The sequence below is a fragment of the Mirounga angustirostris genome, unplaced genomic scaffold (assembly GCF_029215605.1).
Source record: "Mirounga angustirostris isolate CCGP_5_RB_7025 unplaced genomic scaffold, mMirAng1.0.hap1 SCAF_3, whole genome shotgun sequence".
NCBI classification, from domain to species: domain Eukaryota; kingdom Metazoa; phylum Chordata; class Mammalia; order Carnivora; family Phocidae; genus Mirounga; species Mirounga angustirostris.
This window is the reverse complement of record NW_026991711.1, coordinates 193092973-193108124: the sequence shown is the minus strand read 5'-3', so window position 1 is coordinate 193108124 and position 15152 is coordinate 193092973. Positions and strand designations below refer to the sequence as shown.

Here is a 15152-nt window from a genome sequence, read left to right as displayed (position 1 = left end):
GGACCTGAGTAGGCACACGTTTGGCTGCCTGGCCACTGCCTCTGGAGTCCCGGAGCGTTCAGCGCTCAGAGGAGGTTAACTTGGGAAGGACGGGCTCTCACATCCACTTGGCAGACACCGTGTTCCTGGGGACCGGCCTGTGCATGCACAGCTCCTCAGAACCTTCACTGGGCTGGGTGCGTCCCCACGCAGGGCATGTGAGCGTGGCCGAGGCTCCCGCTGCCCACAGCTGGAGATGGTGCCCAGGTGCCCTTGACCTGGCGCCCAGGGGCTGCGTGCTTCATCGGGCCTCCAGTCCTGCCCCGGCTGACTTGCAGAACGGGCTACTCTAATGCCCACAGTAGCTGGAGCTCTAAAAACATCTAATGAGCCCAAGTAAGCAAAGTAACCAGTACACAAACAGAAATTACCTGTGCCGTACACATTCCTCTGAGGTGGAACAGCCCCCCAGGCCGACACCCTGTCACCTGGGCAGAGCGGTGCCTGGCCCCCCAGGAGGGCCCCAGAGGCCAGCTCCTCCTCCCTCCCCCTGCTCCCACTCTGGTCGCTTGCGCTCTCATCCCACGTCTGGAGCAGCTCTTTAAAGTCAGCACGAGGTCAAGTCGTCCTGCGGGGAGACCCGATCCCCACTCTTCTTACGTGTCACCCCCCTGTACTTGCGGTGAAACCAGACAAGGGGCTTGGTGACCACGATGCCATTGCTCTGTGCCTCGCGTACATGGGGCACTTGAGGGGAGCAGTGAGTCCTCGGGAAGGGGTAGAGTCCACGCGAGTCTCTTTCCTGCTGCATTTATGGTTCTTTCCCTATTTAGTCATTTTTGGCGTATCTTCAAAAAAAGTGAGCTCAAACACGAGTTGGGGGTATTGCATAATCAGTAAGGAAGAGGCGAGCAGCTCTGTGCTGGGATCTCAGGCAGAGCCCACAGGCTTCGTGAGCCCCCAGCTGCACGGCCCCCGCAGGAGTTGGGGGGCAGGGGTGACGGCCGAGACATCGCCTCACGGCAGGACCCTTGTCTCTGCAGGTGGACAGCGACACCATATGGAACGAGGTGCACTCATCAGGTGCGGCCCGCCTGGCCGTGGGCTGCGTGATCGAGCTGGTCTTCAAGGTGGCCACGGGGGAGCTGAAGGTCGGTGAGGACCCTGCAGAAACGGGCCTGGAAAGGGACCTGCCAGGGGCTTCCTGGGCGGGGAGGGGGGACAGCCCCCTGTGGGTCCCTCTGGACGGGGGGACGGTGATGGGGAGGACGGCTCCTGTCCAGGGGCAAAGGCAGGCCCTGCTGATCCACGGGAGCACCTTCCGCAGTTGTAAAGCGCGGGATGGCTCAGCGGCTCTCGGAGATTTGGTCTTGGGAACACCTTACGCTCTTGCCCCTGCTGGGAGAACCCCAGGAGCTTTAGTGTACGTCATCAGCACTGACTGTATAGAGGGCAAAACCGAGAATTTGAAACTAACAGTAACGCCGGTGTCTGTGCACGAGCTGCCGTCCCCGACCCGCTGCCGCCTCCATCTCTGACGGCTCTTGGGTAGCAGCGCTTAACGGAACCTGGCCTGACACGGAGGTGGAGCTGGGGAGAGGGAGGGCGTCCGCACGGCCCTCGCAGATAACCGTGAAGGTTCTTCTCTGATGCTCCACCACCGCTCCACGCGGGGCAGTTCCTCGAAGGGTAGTGGCAGTGTGGACCCCGAATCCGTGGCGGTGAAGCCCGCTGGGCATAGCAGGCCGACGGGAGCCGATACGCACACCGGACTTCTGCAGCACAGCGTCCTCCCGTTTGGCAATACAGGCTCCTGACTTACGCAGATCCTCCAGCAGCCCGACCCCTCCTGTTACACGGTGTCAGGAATCACTGATTTCTGAGACTGTTAATATCAGTGCACATCTCGTCAGGAGGGTCCTCTGAGGGTCGGGAGGAGCTCAGGATGCACGTCTTGGCAGCAAAGTTCAAGTCTGGCTCCCGACGACACCCGTGGGCTCGCCCCACACGCACTTGCCCGTCCTTCCCCTTTGTTCGCCTGAGGTGTTAGGAGGTGTTAGGGGGCGTGCGTTCACGGGTGGGGACTTAGGGAAATTGATCGCGGTTATGGCCGCAGCAGAGGTTGTCCCCTGGAACTGTGTTCCCCTGCAGACGTGTGCTGGGAAACACGCCAAGTGCCCGTGTGGCGGGCACTGCCGGATCCCTCCCCAGCACCGGCAGGCCACCGCGCTGCCCTAGCCCCGTGGTGCGGCTGTTGACACGGCGAGAAAGGCAGACCGAGTCAGGACTGTTGGGAGAACAGGCCCCTGGAGGGGCACGGGGACCCCCAGGGGTCTGCGGCCTGCACTCCCAGAACCGCTGTGCGGGGCCCATGTGCAGGGACGGGCTGGTTCGGCAGCACTGGGAATGCAGAAGGTGGGGCCCCCACGTGCGTGTGTCCCTCGCCCTATCCCCCCCAGAGCTGGCCCTGCAGCAGGCTGAGCACCACTGCCCCGTCCTCAATGGTCAGCCAGCCCCAGGGGCTCTGTTCCCAGCCGTGACCACGCAGCTTCCTGCTGGGACAAGAGATGCCCACTGAACTCGTTGTCGTGGCAGGGGCTAGAGCAGTTTACAGACAGCTCCTGAAAACCTAAGTGGCTCAGAGGTCCTGGGGAGGGGCAGCTTCTTCAGCCTCTGAGCTACTTCTAACAAGTCAATGGGTCGCTCGTTTTCTGCAGCTCACATTAAGGCCAAACTCGGGCAGGAGCCCCTAGGTTGAACCCCTTGTGCTTTATCTACACCCAGGGTTCCCGTCTAGTGGCTTCCTGGGGATACTGGTCATGAGCAGAGGGGGACCCGGGGTTCCCCGTCCACTCCTACCCAGATCCCTGAGCTAAACAGCTCCAAGCCTTCTTGCCTGTGAGCCATCAAAGATAAAACATCAGGGCAGAATTCACCTTTTATCTTAGTAACCATGACAACCAGAGGATCTCTTTAACAGCAGGGACCCAGACGTCTTTGAAGTGCTTACAGCCGCCCTTCGTCCTGTCCCCGTCTGTGAGCCCAGATGCGGTGTGGCTCCGTGTCCTTGCGTGAGCCTGACCCTGCCAGCAGTCTGCTCTGTGCTCATTTTCTCACTGACATGAACCCTCTTCCTCCCTGTTTCTCCCCCGTCTGGTGTCGTGTGCAGAACGGCTTTGCCGTGGTCCGTCCTCCAGGACATCACGCGGAGGAGAGCACACCCATGTAAGTAGACACGTGGCCGTGGCGGGCAGGGGTGTGCCGGTTTCTGATTCAACTCCTCTCAAAGGGCTGGGCTGCACCTGAGTGAAAACATGGCCTCGAATAACTGTTGCATCTCCAGAGAAACGCGGAGACCTTCGCTGATTGCACCAGGAACCTGCAAGCGTCAGTCCCGAGAAGTCTTCTCAGCCTCCACTCTGTTGTAAAAAATTCGGTGGAGACTTAAATTGCACCAGAACAAGTGGCACTTCATTGTTCTAGAACATTCTGACCAAACCCCTCAGGTCATCGCCCATGTGGCTTTCCAGCTGACCTGCTTATGGTTTGGTACTACTGAGGCTGACCTCTCAAGGTCATGAGCACAGGGGCAAGCTATCTGGACCCCGTTTGGGGCTTTCTAGCCCTGAGTGTGCGCTCGTCTGAGGAGCTGACCAGGCAGCAAGTGTGGTGTGCAGATTGCCCCAGGGGCACCAGGGAGAAGCAGTGGCAGGTGGGGACCCCCTGGGACAGGGTTGCAGGGACCCGACTCCGGGCTCACCAGCTGTGCACCAAGTACCTGGGTGCCTGGGGGTGGGCTAGGCGTGGCTTCTCGTGGGACCTAGGAAACCAGTCCGGCAAGCAGGACGGGCGCCGTGGGAGGACGGGTGTCCCCTGCTGGGAGAGGTGGGAGAGGTGACGTCTGGGCTGTCCCCTGGAGTAGCAGTGGGTCGGACGGCAAAGCAAGGACCGTGCAGACGGACGGAGCCCGGCTGGGAATCCAGGAAGCGCAGGGAGGGGACGCCGGAGTCTGTTCAGGAGCAGCTAGAACGAGGCTGAGGAACCGCGGGCTGAACCCGCATTCTGAAGGAGCCTGGGCTTTGGCTCCCAGGCAGGCGGGAGCCCTCTGTCCTCTCCATCCGGACGTGAGGGCATCGGACCGTGGTTTGAGAAAGGAATCTCCTTCCCAGGGAGGAGGGAGTGCCCGTAAGCTCCTGAGAGGGGCTTCAGGTTAGACTGGGCTGTCTTCTCCTAGAAACCCTTGGGCTCAGTGACCCCATGACCCAGAACCGCCCATGCTGTTAGGAACAGGATCCTATGTGTTTCCTTCCTCTGAAGGCAATTTTCTAATTTTATCTAAGTTGTTGGATATTCTGGAGTGTGAAGACTGGTAAGAACCCGTCTTCTCCTTCTGTCTCTCCTCTCACCTACAGGGGCTTCTGCTACTTTAACTCCGTGGCCATCGCGGCCAAGCTTCTCCAGCAGAGGCTGGACGTGAGCAAGACCCTCATAGTGGACTGGGTAAGTGGGGCCTGTTCCCCGAGAGGGGCTGGGGGTGGGGAGCAGACAGCGTCCCGTGTGCAGAGTGGAGGTGGGCTTTCTGCTTTCATTGACATTGCATTTCGGGACCTTAACTTTCTGGAAACTACCCCAAATGCAGAAAATAAAAGCTCAAACCTGTCACGAGTCCACTTCACAGCCAATAGCCACTCCTGCCAATAGCTGGGTCCAGAAATGTCCGGAAATGTGCCTGTGGTTAAGAGCAACAATTGAAAGATGATCCTTGGCAAGACCTCATTGAGAGGCAGGTTTGGGCGGGGTGGAGGGGTGACGGCCGTGACCTCCCGCGTCCACCTAAGGGCGTGGGCCACGCTCTCCCACAGCTGGACATGGCGCCGTGCGTCTCAGTCCCTCCTGGTGGAGACGCCTTCCCACTTCGGCCTGGCGACCCCTTCATGCCGGCTTAGCCTCCTTCCCATTTTCCTACAGGTGGTGGTGCTTCTCACAGCCCCACTGCCCCAAGAGGGTAAACTCTAGCTTAAAAATGCTATGTATAGTATCTGAACTCCAAAAACAGTCACACAGCTTCTTACACTGGGGATGGACACCAAAGGGGTTCATTTTATTCTTTTTCCCTATTCTGTTTAGTACTTAAGATTTGATGATTGCTTTAAGGGGAAAGGAAAGCATATGCTCAGGGAGGATTATTGTATGTACTGCAGGGTCCTTCTCTGTTTGGGAAAAGAAACACCACACACAGCCCGGCATACCCAGTAAGCTCCCAGTACTGGCCCTGGTCACAGGGCCTTGAGATGGCTGAGGCCTGGGAGCACCAGGCAAAGCCGCCCAGCGTTGGCCCTCAGTGTGCCGGCACCTTTGTCCCCATGAGCCAGGTATCGAGTGGGGTACCGTTCATGAGCACGTGACTCACAGCGCCTCGGTCCAGCACACACATGTGGCCAGGGTGCTTGGCGGAAGTCAGGGGTCATAGGGCTGCTCACCCCGGGCTCCCACCACTGCATTAAACACACGTGTGTGCAGGGCTGCCTCGGTTACGGAAAGCGCCCATCGCGAGAGTCGTGTGTGTCCTCTCAGCCGAGGTGGTTTCTGGTTGGTGGGATCGGGTGTCTTTTACAACCCCTTATTTATGGCTGGCTTGCCACAGTGTCTCTACTGAGCGTAGATAACGTTTGTAAATGACAAACATACCAAGCAGTTCCCGGGGTTTAAAATAACTAACTCGCACGCAGCTCCTCACATTGTGCACACCGTGTGAAGCTGGCCACCTGTCCCCGTGGCCCTTTCCGGCCCTGACCAGAGACCCGTGCGTGGCCTCGGGCCTGGTGGAAGTCCAGCTGCCCCACGTTTGTGCTTTTCACATGTGGGCACGGTGATCAGGAGAAGCAGTCTGTCGTTGGCGCGTGGGGCCCGGGCCCCCCATGCTGTGTGCGCACCTGTCACTCCCAGCCCCGTGGGGTGGTCTCCTGCCGCACCCCGGTGTCTGGCACAGAGCTGCTACCTCACGTGGGCTTGAACTGAACAGCTGTGGTCAGCTCACTTCACACAGACGTGGCAGGGGCAAGAAGTTGATCAGATGGTTTTGTCTGGAAAATCATGGCCTCCGGGTAGGCCTAAAGCACCAGCCTCTTCATCTTTGCTGTAACCTGCAATATGCCGTGGTGCCGACGCGAGGAACCCCGGCTGGGGCACACCTGGGGCCCCTTCCTTCTGTCGCCTCGGCCCCGCTCCCTCCGGGCCCCACTGGAGGCGTCTGCCGGCACTGAGTCAGCTCTCCCCACTCTTTCAGGACGTACACCACGGAAACGGGACCCAGCAGGCCTTCTACAACGACCCAAACGTCCTGTACATCTCCCTTCACCGCTATGACGATGGGAACTTCTTCCCGGGCAGTGGGGCTCCGGACGAGGTAAGCAGGGGCCGCCTGCCGGCGTGCAGGCCTGTCGGAGGGGCCGAGGCGGGGCTGCCATGGAGGTGAGAGCGGGGGACACCCAGCCCTGCACACACACAAGCAAGGGCTTCCTGCTCACATTCGCCCCAAGCGATTTCAGGCAATCGTCCTGTGGGTGCCCGCGGGCTTTATTTTGTCTGAGGTTCACGTGAAAGCCTGGACATGATTTCTGGCTCTAATCTAGGGAGACTGAGAGGAAGCATGGGGCACCCCCCACCTCCCAGTCCTCCAGGCCTGCGTTGCACGACTGAAACGCCTCCAGGCCACTGCTCACGCCCGTCCCTTGGGCAGGGCGCTGGTGCCCTCCTGTACCTGTCCAGGGCCACACGGCGGGGGGGATTGGCAGGCTCAGAGCCTTCGTGACAGCCGGTCCCCCAGCAGAGCCTGCCCTCACTGAACAAAGAGGCCCCAAACCCAGGGCAAAAGTGTCCTCAGACTCTGGGTCTTATTTCTCGGAAGGAAGCGGGGAAGGACGGCCTCATCCACGGACCTTTCTGGTTGCACTGTGTTGGCGTCTGCAGGGCCGTCTCCCCACATGGCCGGGCGACTCCCACGGCTCCCCCACGTGCGAGTGGCCGAGAGCCCCACATTCTGTGCCCACACTCCACTGTGGAAGTCTGCGAGTCAGAGGCCGTGGGGTCATGCTGGCGAGCGCAGCCCCGGGCTCCGCTGCGGGGCACCAAGGGTCGGGCCAGGGCCCGTGATAGGAGTTTCTCTCTTCCACGCAGGTGGGCACAGGGCCGGGCGTGGGCTTCAACGTCAACATGGCTTTCACCGGCGGCCTTGACCCCCCCATGGGAGACGCGGAGTACTTGGCGGCCTTCAGGTGAGTGCCCTGGCTTCCTCTACCACGGGGCACGTACAAAGCAATCAGGAGTCCCACTCCCGCGCCCCCAGCTCCTGCTCGGTTTCCCTGATGCTCTCTGGCCTCGCTCTCCCTTCACGCACACACGCGGATGCGCCCGGGGCGGCCGCTCTAGCTCCCCTCCAGGTGCCCGGGAGACTCGGGCATTTGCGCAGCTTGGAGAGACAGGGCTCTGGGGTCTGGTGTTTCTCCTCGTGCGTTCTTCAAGCCGGAGGAGGGGTCTCCAACGCCGCCTTCTCACCTCCTGTCTGCAGCGGGCCGTCCTGGGCTTCACCTGAGAAGCAGGAACCCCCTGGGTTTCAATGGTAAGAAGGGGGCTGAGGCCCAGGTGAGGATCAGTGCCGCGCTCAGAAAACCTGAGGTTCACGGAGAGCGGCTGCTCAGCTCTGAGAGATTGGGCCGTCTCCTGATTTTCCTTCCAACAAACCCTTTGCGCGACAGAAGCCAGCCTTCCTCCGTGATCGCTGCAGCCTGAGGCCACTGCCCCGCTCTCCACCCGCTTTGCGCTGCTCTCTTCCACTAGGACAGAGCTGCGGGGTGATTTTCTGTATGCGCCGTGGTGACTGCGACTTTGATCTGGGCCACGTTGAAGTAATTCCCACAACCAAACATGGACTCTCCACAGTGCAGGCTTCCTGCCTCTTGCTTTAAATGGTGGCCTCCGCCGTCTCCCGAAAACGCCGTCTCTGGGTCCCAGGGCCCCCAGAGGAAAAGGGTGATGTCCGGTGGCAGAGCTTGACGGGCTCTTGCCTTTGTTAGAAAACCCTGTCAGTGCCTAGGACTTGGAGCCCCGTGAGGCTTCCGGCGAATTTTCCTCCTGCCTCGTTCTCGAACTCTGCTCTTAGCCTGCTTGATCTGAACACAAAGCACATGTGTGCAGGCGTGTGCTTGTGATGCATGTGGGTGTATGTGCGTGTCTGCGGATGCGTGTGCGCGTGTCTGTGGTTACCCGTGCGTGTGTCCCTGGTGGGCGTGACTCCGTCAGAGGACCCGTCTGTAAGTGTTGTGCTGCCTGCTCCGTGAGGAGCCTGCACGGGCCGCGGGACCCCTCCCAGCATCTCCTTGCTCATCTCCAAACTCAGAGTGGTTGCTGGGTCTGACCACACGTGTGGCTCTGTGGATGGACGTTCCCCTCCCAGCTGCTCAGTGGTTCGTAGAAGGGACAGCGCAGTTTTGATGAAGTCGGGCTGTAGGGCAGCTTCTCAAGCAGTGAGGCCGGTCTTCACAAGTCGGAGCCATCACCTCCCTAGGACATTCCTCTGCCTGGATTTTCCCCTGAATCACTTCTTGCTCTGATTTCATTGGTTTAATGTTGGTGTTTCTTCTTACTCCTGATCAGATAGAACATAATTGTGACAGTTGCCTGCCTAATTTAAGGGGGAGGGATTCCCCCAAACAGATAGAACGTCTGAAAGTTTTCTAGTGTACATAGTCGACTACCAGCTTCTCGAAATCTGAACCATGCCGCCCCGGCAGTGGGGTCCTCACTGCTGTCCGTAGGACGCCTGCAGACAGCACCCCTTTATCTCCCCCCACCCGAGAACCGGCCCTCCCGGGAGGCTGCGAAAAGAATAAAAGCTCTGGACAGCCGCCATGAGAGGTGGAAACCCTGAAACCCGCGGGGATGAGGCACCCCGGGGCACCACGTGGCCGGCTCTGGCATGGTGGGGACAGTGGCGCTCTGCTGGGATGGGTGTACGGGGGGGAGGGGGCAGGGGGGGTCTCTGCTTGCACATTGCCCGCTTGCGGCCGACTTCACAGGACCACGTCCCCTGGGTGCTCTGGTCCCGGCACGGGGATGCCCAGCACCGGGAGGTCGTCCTCCAGCCTCGGGGACCGCCCCCGGCCCCCCACCCCAGGCCAGCCTTTAAGATGAACCCTTCACTCTGAGTTGCTGTTGACATTCTGTTTTCATCTTCTGCCAAGCGTGTATAGGATGATACCTTATCAAATGAACTTTGTAAAGCTTAAATAGCTCCTTTGAAAAGGAAAATTGTTTCAGGGTTGGGTTTTTTTTTATTGATTTTAATGTAAAATAGCACTTTGAAGTTTACAATTTATGGTTCCCCGGGCATCGATCGATGGGGGAAGAAGGGTCAGGATCTGCTTTCCCCTTTCTTCTATGCTTCTCCCCCTTGTCGGGGGGCCCCGGGGACAGTGTATGCCTCAGAGGCAGCACCTTGTTACTCAGACCCGTTGCCTGCCACGTTGCCTTTCAGGAGATCAAGCCTGAGATGAAGAAGAGATAAGAAAGGTGCCCCTAATGAAATCCAGAAGGAGCCGCACTTTCTCCCCGGGCTCAGATTGAGGAGAAACGGCGACCCTAATTCAAACCAGCGCGCCGCCAGACGGGCTTTGAAGTCTGCTGAGCAGAGGCGAGGGCTCTGGGTGGACGGACACCACGATGCGCTCTCAGCCCTCGCCTGCCTGCCGTCTGGGGGCGAGCGGGTCGCCTGTGCAGGCAGGAAATGAAACTGGGATCACGTGTGCTTCTAGATCATAACTTCCATTTAAGTGTGACTTTTTATAAAGTTTATCAAAGATGTCAGAGAAACTGGATATTTTGAAGTGGTAACTTTAATCTTTTAACGAATTGAGATTTGCCTTTAAATTGAGCAACTGGGCAGATTCATTTCATGTCCCCCCCAACCTTTCAAATGTGACATAAAGATTGAAGCTCTAGATTGAAGCTCTTTGAACTTCCGTTACTTCTGTAAGGTGCTTTGTTTGGGGGGGCGGGGGTTGGTTTTTTTTTTTAACAAAAATTTGTGTTTGTCGTGGTGAAGTGCACAGAAGGCTTCTGTCTTAGCCACGTGGCGTGTGAGGTTCGGCGGCACCCACTGCGCTCACACTGCCCAGTCCAGCCGCAGAGGCTCTGCCTCCGTCCAGGATTCACTGTCGTGAAGACATTGGGTGCAAAGCCCTGGACCTTATTTACTGAAGGCAGTTCTGTCTCTCGAAGGGCATCCACGTCTTTTCCTACGTGGACATCTTACCTGGGACGTTCCGTGGTGATTTAGAGGCGGAGTGCGTGCTCATGTTCAGCAGCCTTCCTGGAGGGTGGCACGGAGCCGGGACAGTGGGCCCCCCGCGGCCATAGTACACACGGGCGAGTGCAGTGATGCGGTGCTGGGGAACCTGCCCGCAGAGGCGCAGGAGCTTCCTGAGTCCTGGAGGAACGAGCCTGGGACGGGGTGTCAGGCAGCCCCACGGGAGGAGACCTGCAGTGCGAGCCCGCAGGCGCGTAGAGCCATCTCTGGGGACGAGGACCGTGGCCTTGTCCCTCAAGGAGCATGTCGGGGGCTCTGCCCAGGTGACCAACATGGCAGGTCTGGATGTTCCACAGCTGTCTAGTGGGAGCCTTGAGGGGGACTCGGGTGGGGAGGGGCCAGCTCCTAAATACTTGCTGCTTGGAGTTGAGTTCCCCAGGGGAAGCCAGGGCCCTGCCAAGAGCGGGGTAGGAACCCAGGAGAGAACATGGGGATGCTGAGGCAGAGACCCAGGTGAGCTTCATACCAAGAAGGGAGCAGCTGGGAGAGGCCTGGGCTGTGGTGCCTGGGCCAGCAGAGACCTGCTCGTCAGGCCGGATGTGGGTCTGTGGGGCGTCCTCAGCAGGCAGTGCCGCCTCTGCTGTTTATTCCTGGTGGTGGGGAGGGGCAGGGGAGCGCTAGGAGATGGATGGCTGGTGGCCAAGAGTGCCAGGCCCTAGACAGGCCTGAGGATGGTGATGGGACAGAGCTCGGAGCACGTGAGGGCAGGGCAGCCATGCTGAGCCCAGTGGGGACCACGGTGGCCGTGGGGAAGGGGCACCGTGTTGGTGGGGCACTGGACGGGAGGGGTGGAGAAGCCAGCAGAGCCAGGCGCCCCACCTTTTGCAAGTGACAGCCAGACAGGAGCAGCAGGGAGGGGCAGGGGTCAGAGCAAGGCACGCTTACCCCACCTCTGAGGAGGCAGCAGGGAGAGAGGAGGGGTGTCCCCCCCTCACCAGGGCAGGGTCTGGGTGAGCAGAGCACAGAGAGCCCGGAAGTGCGGGGTCGGGGGCCATGGGGGTGCAGAGCTGGGGCAGAGAGGAGACGGGATGGCTGAGGGCCTGGCCTCAGTGTCTGGCTTTGCCCTGGCAGCCTGTATGCTCTTGCCGGCCACAGTGCCCACAGGGTGGACGGAGCAGGACGGGGCGGCGGGCATCGCTATCGGGGGTGCGGCCAGGACAGAGTGCATGGTTCCCATGTGTATCTGTCGTCTGACTCCGACTCTCAGCGGCGTTGGAATGCTTGGTGGGCCCGGTGAGCCCGGTGAAGATGCTCTCTCAACCCCTGAAGCCCCCAGAGCCCAGCGGGAGCTGCACAGGTACTCCGGGGCCAGGCCCACCGGGCAGGCGCGGCCAACCCAGGTTGCAGAGCAAGCGCCCCAGCCCCCTCCCGGCCCGCAAAGCCAGGGTGTGCCCAGCGCGCGACAGAAGGGGTTTCCAATGATCAAAGTGTTGTGGTGGTTAAAATCGTGTCATCAGCTACCGAGGGCACCAGGCTCCTGTGAAACGGGGTCTGTCCGTTCAGAAACAGCGGCTTCTGTCCATCGGGCAGCTCCACCTCCTGAGAACTCTCTAGCTGCAGACGCCTGACACATGAGAAGGACGAAGCCGCGGGCTCTGCCGGGTGAGCTCTCAGGCACCTGGTGCAAGGAGATGTTTGTGGGCTGGTGCTGTGAACCATGTTTGGGTCCCTCAGAGGCCCTGGGCTGCCCCCCACATTCCCAGGTGCTCTCTGGCATGGATGGGCACAGTCCCCGGGGACAGCGCCACGGACCCGAGGCCTCCGATGTCCATGAGTTTGGTGCGTTTTGTGTGGGGCCCTGGTTGGGAGACAAATCGAAAGGTCATTTCCTTCCAGAAGTTGGAACCAGCTGTTGAACAGGTTACTGCATTCAGATGCCCCTGTGGGTTTTGGAGACGGGCTTGTACACGCCATGTAATCTGACGTTCTATGGTGTTGGCTGTACGGGCCCCACAAACGCGCCTGGCACCGTCCCCGCCACGGAGCAGCCCCAGACTGATAGCGAGCATGCTTCACGTTCGCAAAGTGTGCTCAGGCCACCCCATCTGTTGTGACAGCTCGCACCTCTCCTGGACACACAGCCCTCCTCCGTGGACAGGCCGCGGCGTGGCCAGTGAGCTGCAGGGGGCAGGGGAGGGCCGTGTCCCTGAGCAGCGCACTGGCAGCCAGCCCTGATGAGGCCTCGGGAAGGGAGTGGGCAGCGTCCCGGGGCTGCTCCCAGGCCCAGGCTCCGTCCCTCCGACTGCTGCGCCCCTGAGCCCCAGCCCCCACAGGCAGGGCGCACTGAGGGGCTCAGGGGACACAATGGTGGTGGTTCCTGAGAGCCGTGTGCTCTCTGCTTTCCTACGGTAAGGGACGCGCCCGGTGCGGACACCAGCCCATCTCCTCTCTGGGACACGTGCCCGTCCCCCTGGCTCTGAGGGGACAGTGGATGGTCTGCAGCCTTGGGAAGCCCGCAGCCCACCCCCTCTGCCCTCAGGCTGCCCTGCAGGAGGTCAAAGATGACCCCCAGAAACACTCACCTTACAGAGATGGTTTGAGAGAGGGTCTGCTGTAAATACTGACATCTGTCTCCGAGACTTTTTTGTTTGTTAAAATTTCATTGTAGAAATAAAATGTGAGGCCAGAGTCCCGTTTTCATGTGACATCGATGAAGCATGGGGGTCCTGCGTGGGATGATGATGTGGGGGTTCTGGGAGGCTGATGGGATCCTCAGGAGAGCCGCGTTCAGCCCCCCTCTTGTAGGTGAAGAAGCAGAGTCTGTTGACGGGAGGTGACATTTCTCAGGGCTCCCGAGAACCGGCCCGGAGACCACTCGGCGCCCGGCTGGCTCTCAGCAGACTTCCTTAGCTTCAGCTGGTGATTGCAACTGCAACCTGCAGGGCCCCAAACCAGGGGGCTAGAACGGGGGTGTGCGCGTGCGTCCGCGGCTCATGCTTGCGCATGTCCGACGGGCCCGTGCCCCGCTCACACGCACATGCAGACACGGGGTTTCGCGTTTTGTTTTGATTGGCTTCGCGCGATGCCACACAGCAAGTGTAGACGCCAGGGACTCACTTGGTACGAACTTCCTCCAATGAAGGTTTTAACGGGGCTATTTTTTTAATTTTGTGAGGGGGATTAGAAACGGAATAGCTCAGCAGGACTTCAGAGCAGAGATCTGGGCCCACCACATGCATTTGCTGCAAAAGGGCTGCTAAAGCGCGTTGTGAGTGAGCCAGTGTCTACACAAGGTGTCTGTGTTTTTCACTGAACAAAGGTCTTGGCTACAAGATCCATGCCAAATACATGGCCGAAACCGTTCTTCGGCCCGAAGACAGTTTATGTGACAGGAACGTCATTAAAATAATCAGGAAACCGTCTCTCTGGAAGGGCACAGGCAGTGAAAAGCATTGGCGGGTGTAGACCGGCCCTGCTGGGAAACTGGGTCCTCCCGCGGGAAGGCAGGCGGCGTCTCTGGCTGTGAGCTGAACACAGGGCTCTCGTCCCGGCTTCCGAGGCACTCCCCCGTCCTCCTGCCCGCGCCGGCCGTCCCGCCATGGCCGCCGTGGCTGGACCATTAACCCACGCTCCGGCGCGGGCCCTGAGCAGACGGTCTGCTTAGAAGACTGGTGCGCACTTCGTGTTGACAGTCGGAGAACTTCTGTGCGGCGTCCCAGAGGACACGAGGAAGCGTGTCACAGTGTGAGGCAGGTGCTGTGTGCTCAAGAGTCATCCTGACAGCAGTGAAGTGGGCCTGGGCCACATCCCACCACGTGTTTTCTACGTTTTAGTGGAACGTACCACGCGCAGGGACCCGTATGTGTTCACATACGGGTGTGGCCGCTTGCGCACAAGGGTGGTGCGAGTCGGGGCAACGGGCCCCGTGTCCCGAAGACGACATTCACTCTGTGGCTGTTGGTGGGAACATCTGCCGGTCCCTGGTCAGGAGTCACAGGTGGTGTTCCTGTGGCCCCTGACATGGCCCCCTGGGCGCAGACCTGGATCCCCTGAAGCCACTTGACCAGCCTGAGGCAGACGCAGTCCAGAGGTGGCTGCGTGAACTGGGCACAGCCTCGGAAGAGAGAGGAAAGCCGTGCGAGGCTCAGGAGCCAGTGCTGGCCTGTGGCCGCCCAGTGTGAGGGTCCAGAGGTGGGGTTCTCGGCTGGCAGAGCGCCCGTGTGTGCGGTTGGGCCTGTCGGTACGGCAGACCTTCTCGTGCCCGACCTGATCAGAGGGACGCCTGGAGGCTGCTCCCGCGGTGCAGACATCCTTCTCGGAAGGGCTTGCTGGCGGGGTCCTCGAGCATCGGGCTGTGCGCGTCCCGTGCCGCCTGCAGAGATGGGCGGCGGGATCTTAACCTTGTGTGTAGTTTCCATCACTCCACCCCCCGGAACCAGAGGGACTTTCAAGAGGATCACAGTCCGGAATCGTTCTGAGCAGAAAAGCCGTTCATTTTGCTTCTGTTGGCCGACGCTGGTGCTTTATGGAGTGGACTTTGCAGACATTAGTATAAAATTTTGGTACTACAAGGCATGAGAGACTGTGGAGGCTCTCGTCCCAGCCCTGCTGCGCGGTGGCCCTGGTGTTCCCGCTGACCTGGGTGGGAGGGAACCGTGGGCTGGGCCGGGGGCATGCCGCCATCTCCCCGTGCAAGCCTCTGGACACCCACTTGACTGACTTGAGTCAGAGGTGAGCAGCGGGACCTGCATGCCATTGGAAGCTGCAGGAACAGGAAGCAGCCCTTTGATGTTGCAGAAACTTGGTCCAACCTGCGGGAGATGGGGAAAGCCGGACTTCCCATGGCCACGAGCAAGTGAGGAGTCCTGCG

General features: G+C 59.9%; 1 protein-coding gene across 11 annotated transcripts in view; it reads left to right on the top strand.

The window, feature by feature from the left end:
- HDAC4 (histone deacetylase 4) overlaps window positions 1-15152 on the top strand; it is a 297813-nt gene that overhangs the window by 263483 nt on the left and 19178 nt on the right. For 10 of the 11 annotated variants that reach the window (XM_064587381.1, XM_064587379.1, XM_064587385.1 and 7 more), the window contains 5 exons: window positions 1023-1130; window positions 3149-3204; window positions 4392-4479; window positions 6266-6385; window positions 7156-7253. In XM_064587381.1, the coding sequence (XP_064443451.1) occupies window positions 1023-1130; window positions 3149-3204; window positions 4392-4479; window positions 6266-6385; window positions 7156-7253 (470 nt within the window). Of the gene's footprint in view, window positions 1-1022; window positions 1131-3148; window positions 3205-4391; window positions 4480-6265; window positions 6386-7155; window positions 7254-9511; window positions 10580-15152 lie in introns of those variants that run through there. The other variant, XM_064587386.1, reaches the window with a different exon arrangement.